This window comes from Acanthisitta chloris, unplaced genomic scaffold (genome assembly GCF_000695815.1).
Source record: "Acanthisitta chloris isolate BGI_N310 unplaced genomic scaffold, ASM69581v1 scaffold6369, whole genome shotgun sequence".
Lineage (NCBI taxonomy): Eukaryota > Metazoa > Chordata > Aves > Passeriformes > Acanthisittidae > Acanthisitta > Acanthisitta chloris.
The window spans coordinates 121744-136758 of record NW_008689717.1 but is presented as its reverse complement, the minus strand read 5'-3'; the positions used below and the strand labels follow the sequence as shown (position 1 = coordinate 136758).

General features: G+C 36.8%; 1 protein-coding gene across 1 annotated transcript in view; it reads right to left on the bottom strand.

The window, feature by feature from the left end:
- Positions 1-4840: 4840 nt before the first annotated feature.
- Positions 4841-15015, bottom strand: part of FILIP1L (filamin A interacting protein 1-like) — a 64156-nt gene continuing 53981 nt past the window's right edge. Inside the window, exon 4 of the mRNA XM_009081525.1 lies at positions 4841-7955. Coding sequence (XP_009079773.1) covers positions 5180-7955 — 2776 coding nt within the window. The 3' untranslated portion in view covers positions 4841-5179. The remainder of the gene's footprint in view (positions 7956-15015) is intronic.

The following is a 15015-nucleotide window of genomic DNA, read 5'->3' as shown; positions in this document are numbered from 1 at the left end:
CTAGATGATCTGTAAGGTCCATTCCAATCCCTAAAATTCTGTGATTCTATGATTGTATATTTGAAGTGCTTTGTGATGTATTTGCATGCTGGCTGCTCTTCAGACAGTAGTGGTAGCATCACAGGTGATGGGACTAGGGCTCTGGCAGTGATTGCCATAGAAAGTTCTCATCCTTTTTCCTTTTTACTTGTCCCTTCAGTTATGCTGATTGTAAAGCTGTGCTGTAAAATGGTTCCTGTGTTGTTTTACTGAAGATTTGGTATGAGATTTTTTTTGTTTGTTCTTTTTTTGTGTGTTTTTGTTTTGTTTTTTTTTTTTAATCCAGGTTAATTTCTTGACCTGATTCACAGTGCTGCCTTTCTGAACAGTGATGACAGCATAAGTAAAAGGGCAGTATTTTTTGGTATAGGTTGTGGTAGGAGTGAGGAAGGGGAGGGAACTTCTTTTGCCCATCCCTGTATGAAAACCCTGTAATGTCAGGTCACAGCGTGGCAAGTGGAAAATCATAGATTAAAAGAGGTCTTTCCTCTTGTGTTCGGAAATTGTTTCCCAAGAGCACTTTGCTTAGTGGTCAAAAGAGTATCGTGTTCAGTTGGTAGCTCTGATATTTGAAACTTTTTGGGTGCCCAGAGCACAGAGAGAATTCAGGTACATCTTGGGGCCACTGGCTGCAAATTTGTGAAAACACTTCATGGTGCTTAAATTTTTAAAGTTTTTTTTTTTTTTTGAGCAATTTCCCACTTACAGTACTTGCTGTTAATTTTAAAACTTCTTCATAAACCCACTTGTGCTGTACTTGAACCAGAAGATCTCTTTCTCTTCTGTTTCTTGGTAACATAATGTTTTGGTAGTCTTTGCTTAAGCCTGGAGATTAGGCAGTTGTCAGTTTTTGTTTTGGCTGTCTCAATATCTGTTTCCTAGGGACAAAGTCATCCTGCAGATGGTTACTCCATTTCCATCACCTAACCCTGCAGCATCCATTTAGTCTTACTCAGAAAGTGCTGTACAGTTCTGTTTCTGATTATTTTTTCCCCAGTGTGGGGAACGTGCCTTCTTAAACCTTGCCTGAGATGTTTTCATACAAATCTTTTTTCTTATTACAGCCTTACATTCTGTCCCCAGACACTGTATTGCCTACAGTGCTCTGGATCAGGAAGATTAGCTGGCTGCTCCTGTAATTTTTGTCAATTCTGTTTCTTAGTTAGCTACCTGAGGAAGTTAAATAAGTTGAGATACTATGCTACCTCACAGTTGATGAGCAGGCACTGGCTCTCACAATATCATTATCTCTTCTTACTCTCTTCTTTTTTCTTTTCTTCCTTTTCTCTCCCTCCCTTCATCCATCCACCCTGTAAGGACAAAATTTACAAGTACTTCTTCTGAAATATTTAATCGCAAAAAAGAATATCTTAAAAATGCTGAGCACTGGAGTGTTTGTGCTGCCCTTGCTTGTGTCCATTTGATCACTCACTGAAATAAAACCGAAAAGATGAAGGAAAGTGGTCTGGTAACTGTTGCCTTTTTTAAATCAGTTAATTCTCCCTTTCTTTCCTGGGGACATAACTCAACATCCAGGGGAACGAGTATATTTTTAGACTTCAGAGGAGATGTTTGCCAAGAGTTTAGGAAAAAGAAGGGTTGATATTATGATCTGCTGAAAACTGCTTTTGTGCTCTCTTTCACAGATTCATCCCTGATATATACTACTTACTATATGACTGTATTTCTCTTTTAACATTTAAATGAAACATTACATACCTGTCAGACCTTAGGCTTTTGAGCAAATGCTGAAAGCAAAAGTATCATAGCTCCAAACTAACAGCAATACTTACCATTTCTGGAATGGTTCAAATTCCTGAAAGAGCTGCCTTATATGGAGGAATTTTAATATGGTTATGCTTGATGTTTTTGTTCATAGTGTTTGAATAAATTTATAGATGAGTCATTGAAATTTCTCTTTGTTCTGCTGTGTTCTCTTTGTCTGCCAAGGAAGCAGGTGGATATTCCCACTCAGCAAAATGGAAATAATCTGAAATATGGAGTGGTGCTCTGAACAACTTAAGGTTAATTTGTAAATCAGTAATTTGAGTCCTTAAGATGTGCTTTCTATTCGTTACTTTATGATAAAATTACAGCTAACTTATTTCTGTTCAAACAGTTAAGTTTCAACACTCAGCAATTACATCCAGGTGTTTATTTTCCCTGCTGGATGCTTTAAAGTAGATCTTGGGAATCTGAACAGGAGGAACCTATTTCATTCTGCAAACTTTATTTTCTGGCAAAATGATTATTTGATTATTCGTCTGTTGAAATGACTGACAAAAAGTTCACTGTGAAGTCATTTAACATCTACACAGAGATTGTTTCATCAACAGGACAATGTAAGCATCCCTTATCAAGGTGTGTTTTTAGAGAATGTACCAATTTCATTTACAGGCCGTGGTGATGCTTCTTTCTTTTAGGAGTCAGTGGTCATAAGTGAGTGCTTCCTTTATCTTTTGTTAATTGGACAGTTACTGGGAAATGATCCTGAGTTTAAGACTGGGAGACAAGTACTGTCTTGTTTAATAATTAAACTTAATAAGTGGTGTGAACTCTCACCTAGGTTTTGTATTCAAAACTTAGCTTCAAAGTCTGAAGGGGTAAGGACTTCCTTATTCATAATGGCTTGGTAAGTGTCCAAGTACTAAGTATGCTTCTTGCTATGTCCTGATTTGTGCTCTTCTTTTGTAAGATGTTGTAATAGATGGCCAGGTGGTTAATGATCAACATACTTCTGTGTATTTGGAATACATGTATGCAATGAAAATATTTTTCATACAAAATTTTTAAGTCCAACTGAAGAAAATATTAGTGATTGTAGAGGACAACTGTCAATCCTTTAGTTTTTGGAGAATTTGGTGTCTGTTAGTATGCTGTCAAGTGTGTACTTCAGACACAGTTATTCAGTGCCATGCTTGTAATGTACTCCTGCAGAGATCTTAGGTATGGATCAGCAGGATATGTAGTATGGCAGATTCTAGAAGTGCGGAGAATGTGTTTTGAATGTACTGATTTTGAGTGAGCCCTGTGGTTAAGTGTGTGCAACCTGAATGTAGTTAAGTAATTTGTTCATGCAATTAACACACTCTAAAGTTTTTATAATCTTGACTTGCCTGAGTACTGGCTGCTATCTTCATCAGTAACTATTGTTGGCATTGATGGGAGTTGAAGTTTGCTTTGCAGGATAAGACTATGTACTTCTTCTGACCCAGGTCTTAGTCAACTCTCACTTGTGCAGCCGTGGAGATAAAGTGAGAGAAAACAAGTAGGAAGGACCTCTTATGAAGCCTAGTCACTTCAGATTATGCATGACATGAAGCTAGGCTTGGACTGGTCCACATTTTGTCTTTAAAATTGCCACTGCTCAACTGGACATTATATGTTAATATCCATTTCTATCATATATCTTATAATTTAATATTTTTTTCTTCCCATTGTTAATTTTACTCAGGAAAAGTGTATGTGGACTTTGCTGATCTATAGAAACTATTCTAAAAGCAGTTATTACCAACAGTTGTAAAGAGTTAGATTCGTATCCATCAAAATGACTTGAAATGGTGGAAGTCCCCTTGTTATGTGAAACCATGTGCCAGAGTTCTTTGCTGAACCTATTGCTGAGTTATAGTGCAGAAATATCTTTTCCTTTGGGCAATATAAGCAGAATAAACATAAGGGTTTAGCCAATAGGGACTTTATGCTTACTTTCAAATTTCCTTGTTGATAAGGAGGTTAATTTAAAACAAAATAATCTCCCCCCAAATCATAAAATGCATAGGCATTTAGCTTTATAGAATAAGAGCAACTGTTACAATTTAGATTTGCGGTATACAGCTTATGGGGAAAAGAGACATTTCAAAGTGCATTTCAGGTCTTCTGGACTGATTTACATTCCACGTGAAGTTGGTCCACTCCTAGCAGTATTTCCAGGGAGGTTAAAATTGACAGCTTGGCACATGTGTAAAGAACAGAATTGCTTACATTTCTGTCCTTTCCCTAGGCATGGACACTGTAACCGTCACTTACATTTCTGTCCTTTCCCTAGGCATGAACACTGTAACTGTCATTGAAACCTGTTTTTGTCTATTCTGTATGGTACTCCTATTTATCCTATACCTAGAGGCCTACGTGTTTGAAGACTTGGTATTGCTTCTTAATGCTTCTCTCGAGCTTTGTCAGCCTATTACATGAAAAACATGAAGTTATGGCATAGTTTGGTTATCTTGTTTTTTCCTCATTGTATCTGTATGATGTATATTGTATGTCAAACTGATGCATAACAGCTTAGAAGAAATCTGAATATTATGTGTAAATCCATTCTTCTGAATTATCATTTAGAAATTTTAGTGTTCCTGTTTATTGTTTTGCAGTGTGCCTAAATGATAGCAATTTTTCTGTTGTATTGGAAAAAGAACCTTGTTTGGGCAGAATTATTTTGTGAAATAAGCTTCTGAACCTGGTTCACTTATAAGAAGGGTTTACAGGAAAGTTTAAGAAGAGTTTAAACTCAACAGTGTTAAAAAAGATGGAGAGAAAAGTTGGTGGTTGTGCTCTGGAACACATAATGTATACATCATAAATTTGTACTAAGATACAATACATAGGATTTTGAGTGTTTGTGATGGACTGATAATTATCTGAAATGAGAGGGCTAGGAGGAGTTGGGAAATAGCAAGGAAGATAATGAATAAGTCTTATCTGAAGTTAGCAGGCAGTATTATGGCTTAATTCAAATTCTACCATACATGCAGAAAAATACAAAACACACAGCACAAACAAAAATATTCAGCAAGCAATGATGAAAATAATCAATTATTTACTGTTTTTTGTAATGTTAAAATATTTTACCAAGGCAAGTCGCAGTCAAAAGTAATGTGAGTTATTTTGAAAATGGAAATACATAAAGATGCATTTATACAGGTGCAAGACTAAATATTTTACATAACTGTATTTCAATGAGGAGATATACAGTAAGTGCACACTTGATAACACAAAGCAGGCAAAACTTAACGTTAGTTCCGTATACTGTTGTATAGTTCATGCACAGATCTTTCCCAAAGTAAAGAGGCTGTTCCAAATAATTCTTGCTGGGATGAAAAACAGGATGGGTTGCTGGTAAGGGTGTCAGCATGGTTGGGGATCAGTTATAGACATTACTTACTGTAATTTGTGATTGCCGTGGGAGAGGAGTGGCTGTTGGTGTGATAGTGATACTGCTGGTGATTTTATTGGTGGGCTTACTGGGTAGGCCATTAGCTAGTGCTGGAGTTCTGTTGTCTTGCACTGGATTACAAGGGCTGATGGGCTTGGAATTGGTGAGAGCTTGGACGTAAGGACTTCCTAAATGAATGTGGATTTTGTTATCCTCAGTAGTTATTACACTTGATCCTGTACTGTTAGATCTCTGAAACTGCCATGATGATTGCCTGTCTGGGGATACTCTAAAAACAGCATGCTTGGCTCCCATTTCCAAAGGCTCTGAGGAGAGTATTTGTTCCTGAGAACTTGAGCCAGGTAAAGCCAAAGGGGACATTGTTCTTTCAGGAGTTAAGGAACCACACGATTCAGGAGTTTGAGATCTTGCAAAAGTAGTCATAGTAATAGGAGAAATTACTTGCTCTGGGCTCATGTAACCTTCTCCTGCTTTTGATTTTACAGGTGTTAAGGAGGCGTTTTGAATAATGGTTATTCTTTGCTTTGGAGTGCCACAGTTGGGTATAACTGCCGTGCTTGTGTAGGAGTGAGAGCTTTCAGTGGTAGGACTAGTGATTTCAAGGGTTGCTGTGTTCTGTCCATGGTCTGGAGTTACTTTTATGTGAAGAGGTTGGCCAGGTGTATGGCTTAGCACTAGATCTCCAGTCTGTGCACAGTTTCCATTTTGCTTTGTATGTATCTTTCCATTTTGGGGATGGCTCTCTTTGGATTTCATCCAAGGGATCCATAACTTTTTGTTTACAGCATTTGCAATGGATGAGTTGCTTTTGAAAGACACTGTTTGTTCCTCCTCATTGTTGTCTTTGTCCTCATTATCACTGTCTTCGTAGAGCTGCCCATTTATGACCGTTCGCTCTAAAGGCATGAGGGTTTTGTAATCAGGTGGTTCATTGTCTGCTGGATCTGTCTGGACTTCTTTAGAGAAAACTTGCGTGTCAGAAATTCTCCTTCCGTTGAGGCCAGGCCTGAAGTTCTTGCTGAAGCCTCTGTACCTCTCCAAGTCTTTCATGAGGCTTTCCATTTCTCTTGCTAAGTCCCTGTTTTTGTTTTCTTGCTGGAGGAGTTTCTTCTGTAAGAGTGTATGGTCACCTCGGAGGTGACAGATTAGCTCTTCTGTTGCCATGTATTCATGAATTTTCTCTTTCAGTGCATCTACTTCTCTGGAAAGATGACTTGACTTCGCTTCTTCTTCTTTGAGCTTCTTAAAAAGGCGCTGCTCCTGATTGGACTCTGCCTTTTCTGTTAATTTATACCTAGCCAATTCCATTTTCACAGCCTCCAGCTCCTCCGATAGGAGCTTGGCTCTGTCCCGTTCATTGACGTATTTTCGTTCTAGAGACTCAAATTCATCTTCAGTTTTCATAAGATCATCTTCTATGGCCTTCATTTCTTTGAGCTTCTGTTTAAGCCTCTCAACTTCTTGAGTAAGCTCTCTGATTTTATTGTTTTCCTGCTGCAAGGAAGTGCTAGATTTAGTGCCCTCCTTAACTTTATTTTTAAGAAGCTCTTTTTCAACATCTTCCAGTGACTGAAGTTTTTTGCTTAGAGTATTCACTTTGGAGACAAGATCACTTCCTTTCTCCTCTTCTGCTTTGAGTTTGTTTTTCAGTTCATCCCTTTCTTTCATAACGCTGGACACTTTTTCTTCTGCATCAGATTTTGATTTCAGTGCCTTTTTACTTTCCTCAATTAGTTTTTCTGTAACTGACATCACTTTATTTTGTTCCACCTGAAGCTGAGAAGTTGCAACTTGCAGCTTTTCTTCTGTTTGCTTTATTTTTTCACCCATAGTTTTTCTTTCATCCACAAGCATCACTGTTAGACTCTTCAGCTTTGTTAAATCTTCTTTAAGTGTAAACTCAGTTTTTTCTAACTTGCTTTCAATTGCTTCAAGCTCACCAACTCTAGCTTTTAAGCCATCTAGATCATGAGACAACTGCTTTGTTAGTATTTTTTCTCTTTCTAGGTTGCATTTCAGGGAGTAACATTCCTGTTTACTCTTGTTGAAAGCATCTTCTAGTTTCTCCAGCTCCATAATTCTTTTGTTAAGTTTGTCAACTTCCCCTTTGAGGTTCTTGCTCTGCGATGCTTCTTTTTCCAACTTTCTGTTAAGTTCCCTGCACAGATCTTCCATTTTTATGAGCTCTTCATCTTTTCCTTCCAGCTCTAGCAGTCGCTTCCGTAGTTCTTCTACTTCATTCATAAGTGTGGAGTTCCCACAGTCTCCCTTATTTATCTTATCCCTTAGATCTTGGAGTTCTTCTTCTGCTTTTCGTAAAGATTTGTTGGTCTCTTCCAGCTCATCAATTTGTCGGCTGAGAGAAGTTAATTTTAACCGGAGCTGGCGATTCTGACTGTCTTCATTGGTTAGTTTGGCCATCATTGCTTCTTGGTCTTGGGAAATCTTACTGCTTTGGGCTTGAAGTTCAGTCTCCAGCCTGCTGGCTCTCTGTTTCTCTTCTTGAATTTTTGCTTCAGCAAAAGCCAGCTTCTCATGTGCTTGTTCTGCAGAAGTGGTTAATTCTTGAATTTTTTTACTTTGTTGGTTCAACTGCTCAGTGAGTCTTTGCTGTTCATCCACCACCATTAAAGCAAAGGATTTCAGTTTAGTCAGCTCTTCTTTCAATTTAGCTATTTTCTTGTTGTTTTCCTTCTCTTTTTTTGCCTGATATGCTGTTTCTTGTTCAAGAAGCTTTTTCAGTCTGTGGGAGGAAATAATATTGTATTTTGTAGCCATTTGAAAACACACTTGAACTATTACATTATCTCTGCCAGATATGCATGAACATCCACTTGTAAGTACAAGCAAACCTCTTGTTGTAGCATCCTTTGGAAGTGCCCACTGACTTCATGTAGTATTCATAAGTTTTTTTGTAATGGGCACTTCAATATTGTCACTTAGACTTAACAACTTTAATAATTATGTATATTTGATTACAATTTCGACTTCTGACAGGTATCAGTGCAACAAAACTACTTTGGTATTCTGCACTTATCTCAGCTGTTTGCTGAGGCTAGGTATGTGCATGCAGGTTTTGTTGTGTGTTATGCTTTCTTTTTAAAGAAATGTGATTATCACAGTGTTGGAGAAATTAAATCAGTGCAACCCTCAAGGGCAGGTGTAATTTACAGGATCATAAACCTCCTAACTTTGTTGCTTATAAACCATCCTGATGTTTCATAATTAAATCTTATGGATGTTCAACTATGTGAAGGAAATGTGGCCATACTAGGCAGTTAGTCAGGCTGCCTAATGTGGATTTCTAAGCAGCACATCAGAGCAAAATTAGGCTTCTGGGTAAGTCAGTCCTCAGTGAAAATGCAGGTCTTGTGACCTTTTATTGAACACACACACACCAATGCAGTCAGCAGATAAACAGGTTATCAGGTTGTGCCTTTTTGAGAAAGACCAAATATCTTCTTGTCTGTTAGGCTTGAATTTGGCCTTACATCCAAAGGTTACAGCTATGCTTAAGTGCAGTCCTGTCTTTGCGTGATCCTTCCAAGTTTTCATGATGGTTTTCCAAAATTAGTTTTACAGGTTTGTTCACACTCAGACTTTATCGAGATGCAACATACTTAATTTGCTAGAGAGACTTGGGATAAGGTTCTACATTTGTTTATATAAGATCCTAAGGAGCATCCAAATACCTCAAATACTTAGATTCTTTTGTAGATTTTTCTTTATCAAGGAGGTGTTAGTTTGGCTAAAGTATGATTAGGTCTGGCCAGCACATATGCCTCCTTTCAATTACATTTTTCCTACAGCCAACCTATAAGCATATTCTTGTATAAACAAAAATCTGAAAAGCTTTGGTTGAAGCACTAAAGTATTAGAATTTGCATGCTTCACTGTTCATATAGGTGGCACATATTTGATTGTGTAGATCATGTGAGGGAAATTACTTGTGTTGTCTGGACTGTCCTTGCACAAAATGACAGTTTCAGCACTGATTTGCTGAGGCCCCTTACTCTAGTTTTTTCCCCCTCTGAAGTATGATAACAACTGTCTAGAAGTTGCTGCTGAAACATAAGATTCCTGTTCTACATTTTTCTACGGTCACTATTGTGATGCCCTTGTCCAAGTGATGAGTCTTTACAGATTCCCACTGACAAATTCCTCTTGCAGCCATCCTTTTAGTTCAGGAAGAGCTTAGATTTTGGCCTCCTTTGCACAGCTCTTAATTAGCTGTTGACTGACTGGAGACATATATTTGTGGGTGATAGGCTGTCTCAGCAGCATTCCCTTTGGCAGCACTGCAGTTTTCCTGCACAGAGAGTGGAAGTCCTTGCCATTTTACAACTGTCCATTAGACTTATGTGATTTAAGGGTTATATTGTATAGACGTTCATGACTATCAAATTTCTTATAACATCTTTGTTTTTCTTTTAGTGCGGAAGTTGCACTATGTTGAATGGAATGAAATGCTTTATATGAAAAAATAGAATGGGAAGTAACCAGAAACAGAGCTGATGTCAAAGACTTGAAGCAGTCACAAATTCTTTACAGCTGTCAATTAACATAATGAGGAAAACAGGCATGAAAAAGTAGAAATGAAGAGGGAGAGGTTTGTGGAGTGAGTTTGAAGGAATGCTGCTGGTTGACAGAACAAATAAACGGGGAGAGGACTGCAGCATCTTCAAAGGCAGCTTTTTACTGTGTTGATGGTATATATACTTTTGTCAGCTTTTCAGTGCTACTTTCAGTTTGAATTCCTTTTAGTGTAATAAACCTCTCTTCCCTCCCCACCCTTGTCTCTGAATGCTTTAGTAGTGAAGTTCAATTGATGATTTACCGTTGCCATAGATATAAAACCATAACAGAAGCACAACTAACAATTTCATTTGGAATGAATTCAGTTTTTGTGTGTGCATGAAGTTAAGGCATATTCATACTGTTACTTGGACTTACTAGTAATTGATTTATTTTATCTTGCTTCACTGCAATTGATTTTTGTAAGGCAAATTTAGTCACTGATACCTAAGCTAATCAGTGTTTTACCCAACACTTCTGTATTAACTGGTTGATATCTCTCTGGCCAAATGAAACTAATGGTCCAGTGAGTTAAGTCCCTCAAATTGCTTTAGAAAGAAAGCTCTTAGGCTAAATAGTAACAAACAATTGTAATTTTCAGAGGGATGCTGTATAATTTATGATGCAAATAAGATAATTGTGCATAAATAATAAATAAGTTGACAGTCAAGTCAAGTCTGATCAAGGCTGCATTGCATGGACTATTTGAGCAAAAGTGCCTAAATTACTGGTACCTGGATTGTTGTCTAAACAGAGAAGGATTTTCAAGAGATTCTGTTTCTTTGGTCATGCCAAAAGACTTTGGGTATTTAAAAATGTTTCCTCCATTCAAAAGATAAAATGCAGTTTTACGTTTCAAACAGACTCACATGCAAATCCCCGAGATCTACTTCTTTAAAAAATGCTTCTATAAAATCACTAAGTTGAAGTTAAGAGCATAGTGCAAAAACTTTAAGTTAAAGGATTTTAACGTGTTTTCAAAAGGAAAAAAAAGGTATGTATTAATCATGATGTATTTTTTGATAGTGTCATTAAGCTTTTGCACTTGTTTTTGATAACTTTGTTTAGTCTTGTATTCACATACAGAAAATGCCCTCAACAGTTCTGAATAGATAGTGATTTCTTGGACAGAGTTGTGATTGATATTGCAAGAAGTCAACTGGGAGTCTTAATATTTACAGAAGAATTTTTCCTTGGCTGCTGAATTCCTGTTTCACGGTTCAGGAGGTCACAGCAACTGTGTCTGCACATATGAACTGAAGAGTGGAAGAGGACCGGGGGGGGGGGGCAGTTGGTGTTGTTTGCTTGCTTGTGTTCTTAAATTAATTGCTTAGCTTTGGCCAACTTTTTTTTGGAATGTGACTTCAGTGGGTCAGTGCTCAATCATTTGAATTAAGCAAATCTCATGCTTAATTGAAGAAGTGCTTTAACTATAATAACACTTAGTGACTTTTATGACAGCGTAAAAATACTTTGTGCTAACTTCATCCAAAATACTCTCTTCTTGAAGGAGAGTATCCAGACTTTTGGGAGAGCAATTTAACCAAAAACATGCAAAGGTCAAACAAGTTGGCTTAAATAAATAATAGTTTTTAAAAAAGAACAGGCACTTCCCTAGGCAATAAAATATTTTTGTCGTGTTCAGTGCCAGTTGAATTTCCTGATCATGTAATTTCATATTAGGCAAAGGTAGGTATATCATTTAGTCAAAGCTTTCACACATAATTCTAAGCAGTTGATTTCACAGGACTATAAGAGCTTTTTCTGAATTGAGGCCAGCAAAAACAGACATTGGAAATTGTTTAACTACCTAACAGTCATGTTCATAAGAAAAGAGTCAGGGCAGTGTCTTATTGCTTTTTCGTCAGAGCTTCTGTTATAAATTATTGCTTTACTGTGGTTTCATATCATACTTGTTTGCAATACCAGTCAACTGCCTCTTTATTTCCTGAAAGAAATTATATTTCTCAGCTCCCCTCTGTTCATTGTAATTGCTTTCCTCAGTGTGCATGCTATTGCTTCTTGGGGTTAATGCCATGTGTTCAGAAAGGTGTACAGCTTCAGCTACACTACATTACATTTGGCCACATAATGACTGTGTGTTCTCTACAAGATTTGGAGACTCCCATAACAATTCACTGTCCTGGTGTCATGTGATAACATTTTGTATTTAAGTGGGTTTTTCTGTTTTCTTGGAGTGACCTGGATTACATCAATGTTGATTAATTCACATTTCACCCGATTCTAAAGGGATGGCTTTTCTTTTGAGTTTCAGGGAAACCAAAGAAAGCATGGGAGACTGAGATTGCAAGACTCTTATTTTAAAAGTTTTTTAGTTTGTTCTAGAATGAATCATTATTCTTTGAATAATAAAATTAGAAATTATTTTTTTCTTTAAACAATCTTGTAATGATAACTTCAGAAAAGGCTGCATTCTCTAAGGATGCAAGTGAAGTAGGTGATGGTTTCTAAAGCTCTGCTTTTATCATTCCTTCCTCCAAAGTATTGAGGAGTTTTTAATATACACATTGTCAATTTTTGTATCAGATCATCCTGCAGAAATCCATCTCCTTTTTAACTTCTGTGATTTTTAAAATTTTTTAAATTATAAAGGTATATATTTTTACTAGCTCATGCTCTTCACCTTTTCCCAGATAAAAGACATGGCTTCGCAGAGGTTCTACAGGTTATAACATGAGGGAAACTTGCTTCTAAAGTTTTTAGACATATGCTCAAATTTCCCCCACTACAATGCAAATAAAAGCACTAGGCTGAAAGCTTTTAAATGTAGATGAAGTCATGCTTCTTCCTTTGGGGCATTCTTCCCAGTTAGCAATAAGGCATGGTCTGGCCTTTAATAAGAGAAGAAACAGCTTCATCATTTCTGGTAAATCTTACAAGTTGTTGTAATTTTTTGACACCAGTGCAGTTAAATATTTAGTTTTGTAAGAAATCCAGTCTGTGCCTTCCACAGATTTTTGCAACAAAATTTGGGTTTGTTAAAGTGTTTCTAGTCTTGTAGTGGCTATGGTTTTTTTTTATTTTTATATTTTTTATTTTCCTTTGCCTGCAGTTCCTCTTATTTATGTGCAGTTTTTATGAAGACATATGTTACAGCTATTTTTATGGCCCTCCATTATCTTTATTAAAGCTTCTTTTTCCCTGTCATAAAGAAAGTCAAAAGCCTTTGAAATTACAGCAGCAACAACATACCATAGCTGTTGCGTAATCTGTTGGCTTTATCGGATTCAGTCAGCACTTCCCATCAGAATGTGAACACTTACTTTAAAATTTGTTTTCCAGCCTAGTAATTCGCATATGTAAATTTCAAAGAAGAAGTTTATACTAGGATGAAAACCTCCACTAAGGGTGTCTCAACTGCAAGGGACTGTGCAAGGCAAATTTCCTGATAAGGAAATTTATTTTATAAAATGAGAACTTTTAATGAGGAGGGTGTGAGTTCTGTTTATGACTCCACAGACTATCACAAAGTAATTATTGTTTTATCTGATACTTAAAATGCTGACTTGCCTTACAGGTCTTAATAAGTGTCACAGATGATGAATTACATTGCCAGTTCTGGGTTAAGAGGCAAAATTTCAGATGGATGACCTGATATATTTAGCTGTGATACTGAGTAAACATATGCTTTTAAATATTTTTAAATTGATGCTTTTAAAAATTAATTAATCTGGGACAGTAATGTTGTTTGTGACCATGGTTTCACCCCCACTAAGTTGCTGAAAATTCTTCCTGGTTATATAGGGATATTTGCACTCATAAATATTATGAAATCCCGTGTAAATTTGGTGACAGTAAATGGCTGAGAAACTTTTAACAAATCTATGATAGTTAATTTAAGATTTAAGACTAGATTAACTTCCAGCTGGAGTAATTTTACTTCAGCACTAAAATCCAGTTGTGTTTTATTATGAAGCCTCAGTTTAAGAACATTATTTTCTGTGTTGAATTATATTCTTTCCATATCTAGATGCTCTTGGAAATCACCCATCAAAACATCACTCTTGTGTAAGAAGGATTAATGCTTTCTGTGTCAGTAAAGATTTGAATGTTCAAGGTGATAATTATTAATTCTGACATTCGTTCCTAATCTTTTAATGGCAGCCAACAGCTGAGATTATGATAGGATGTGCAGAATTTTTAGGTGGGAGTGAAGAAGGTGCTGTCTTGTGAAATTATTGGTAGGTTTTTGTTTTGGTGTGGTTTGCCTAGTGAAGAAGGTGCTGTCTTGTGAAATGATTGGTAGGTTTTTGTTTTGGTGTGGCTTGCCTTTTTTTTTTCTGGACTGTCTATCCTGAAAAATGATTTTAAGTGAACACTAACCTGACAAGACCACGATATTAATGAGCTTTACTTGAAGTTAGCCTTAAAAACTCTAGTCCCAGAGTTCAGCTATGAGAAAACATGGCACAGTGAATTGTGAGCTAAACTCTGATATGTCACCGTTTTTGAGATGCACTCTTCTTTCTTCTTCCCTCTTCCTAGATTTAACAGCTACTTCAGGTATTTGAGGTCAGTATCTATTATTGTTGCATTTCAATACCGTGTGACTGTGCATGTAGCATGACTAAATCCTCTTCTGAATTTGAATGCATCAATAACGTAACCAACTCATGGGAATACCGCTTGGGTTTTGTTAGTTACTAGTTTGGGATTTTTTCATATTAGCATGGTCCATATGTACCACCCTCCTTCCCTCGCCCCTCTGTCTCTTTCACCCTCTGTCCACAGTGCCTATAAAGTCAGAAATAAAGCAAGTAATTTCACATGCAACACTAGAATTTGGAAGTCTTCAAATTTACATCAGCCAGAAAATTATAGTTTTGCAGATGGAAAACTTTCAGAAGGAAATGGAAAGATGAACCACGAGAGATGTGGTATAGGGGTCAAAGCAATAAGTCTGAGGCAGAACTTCTCAGTTACTAATTCAGGTCCTGCTTCTGTCTTGTCTGCATCTTTAACAAGTAAAATTTTGTGCCTGAACTTCTGATTTATCAAAATGGCGTTAACTTACAGTAACAGATTATTTTGAGGACTAGTATTAACCCAAATAGGTTTTAAGTGCATAGTAACTGCACAAAACAAACCAAGATGGCTACTGCTTTTTAAAATTTGTGATTTTTAAACATCAGTGTCATTGAAATGATTGCATTTGATATTTGATGTCACATGCTAATGAGTTAAATTGTTGAGAAAGATCTTGTGTC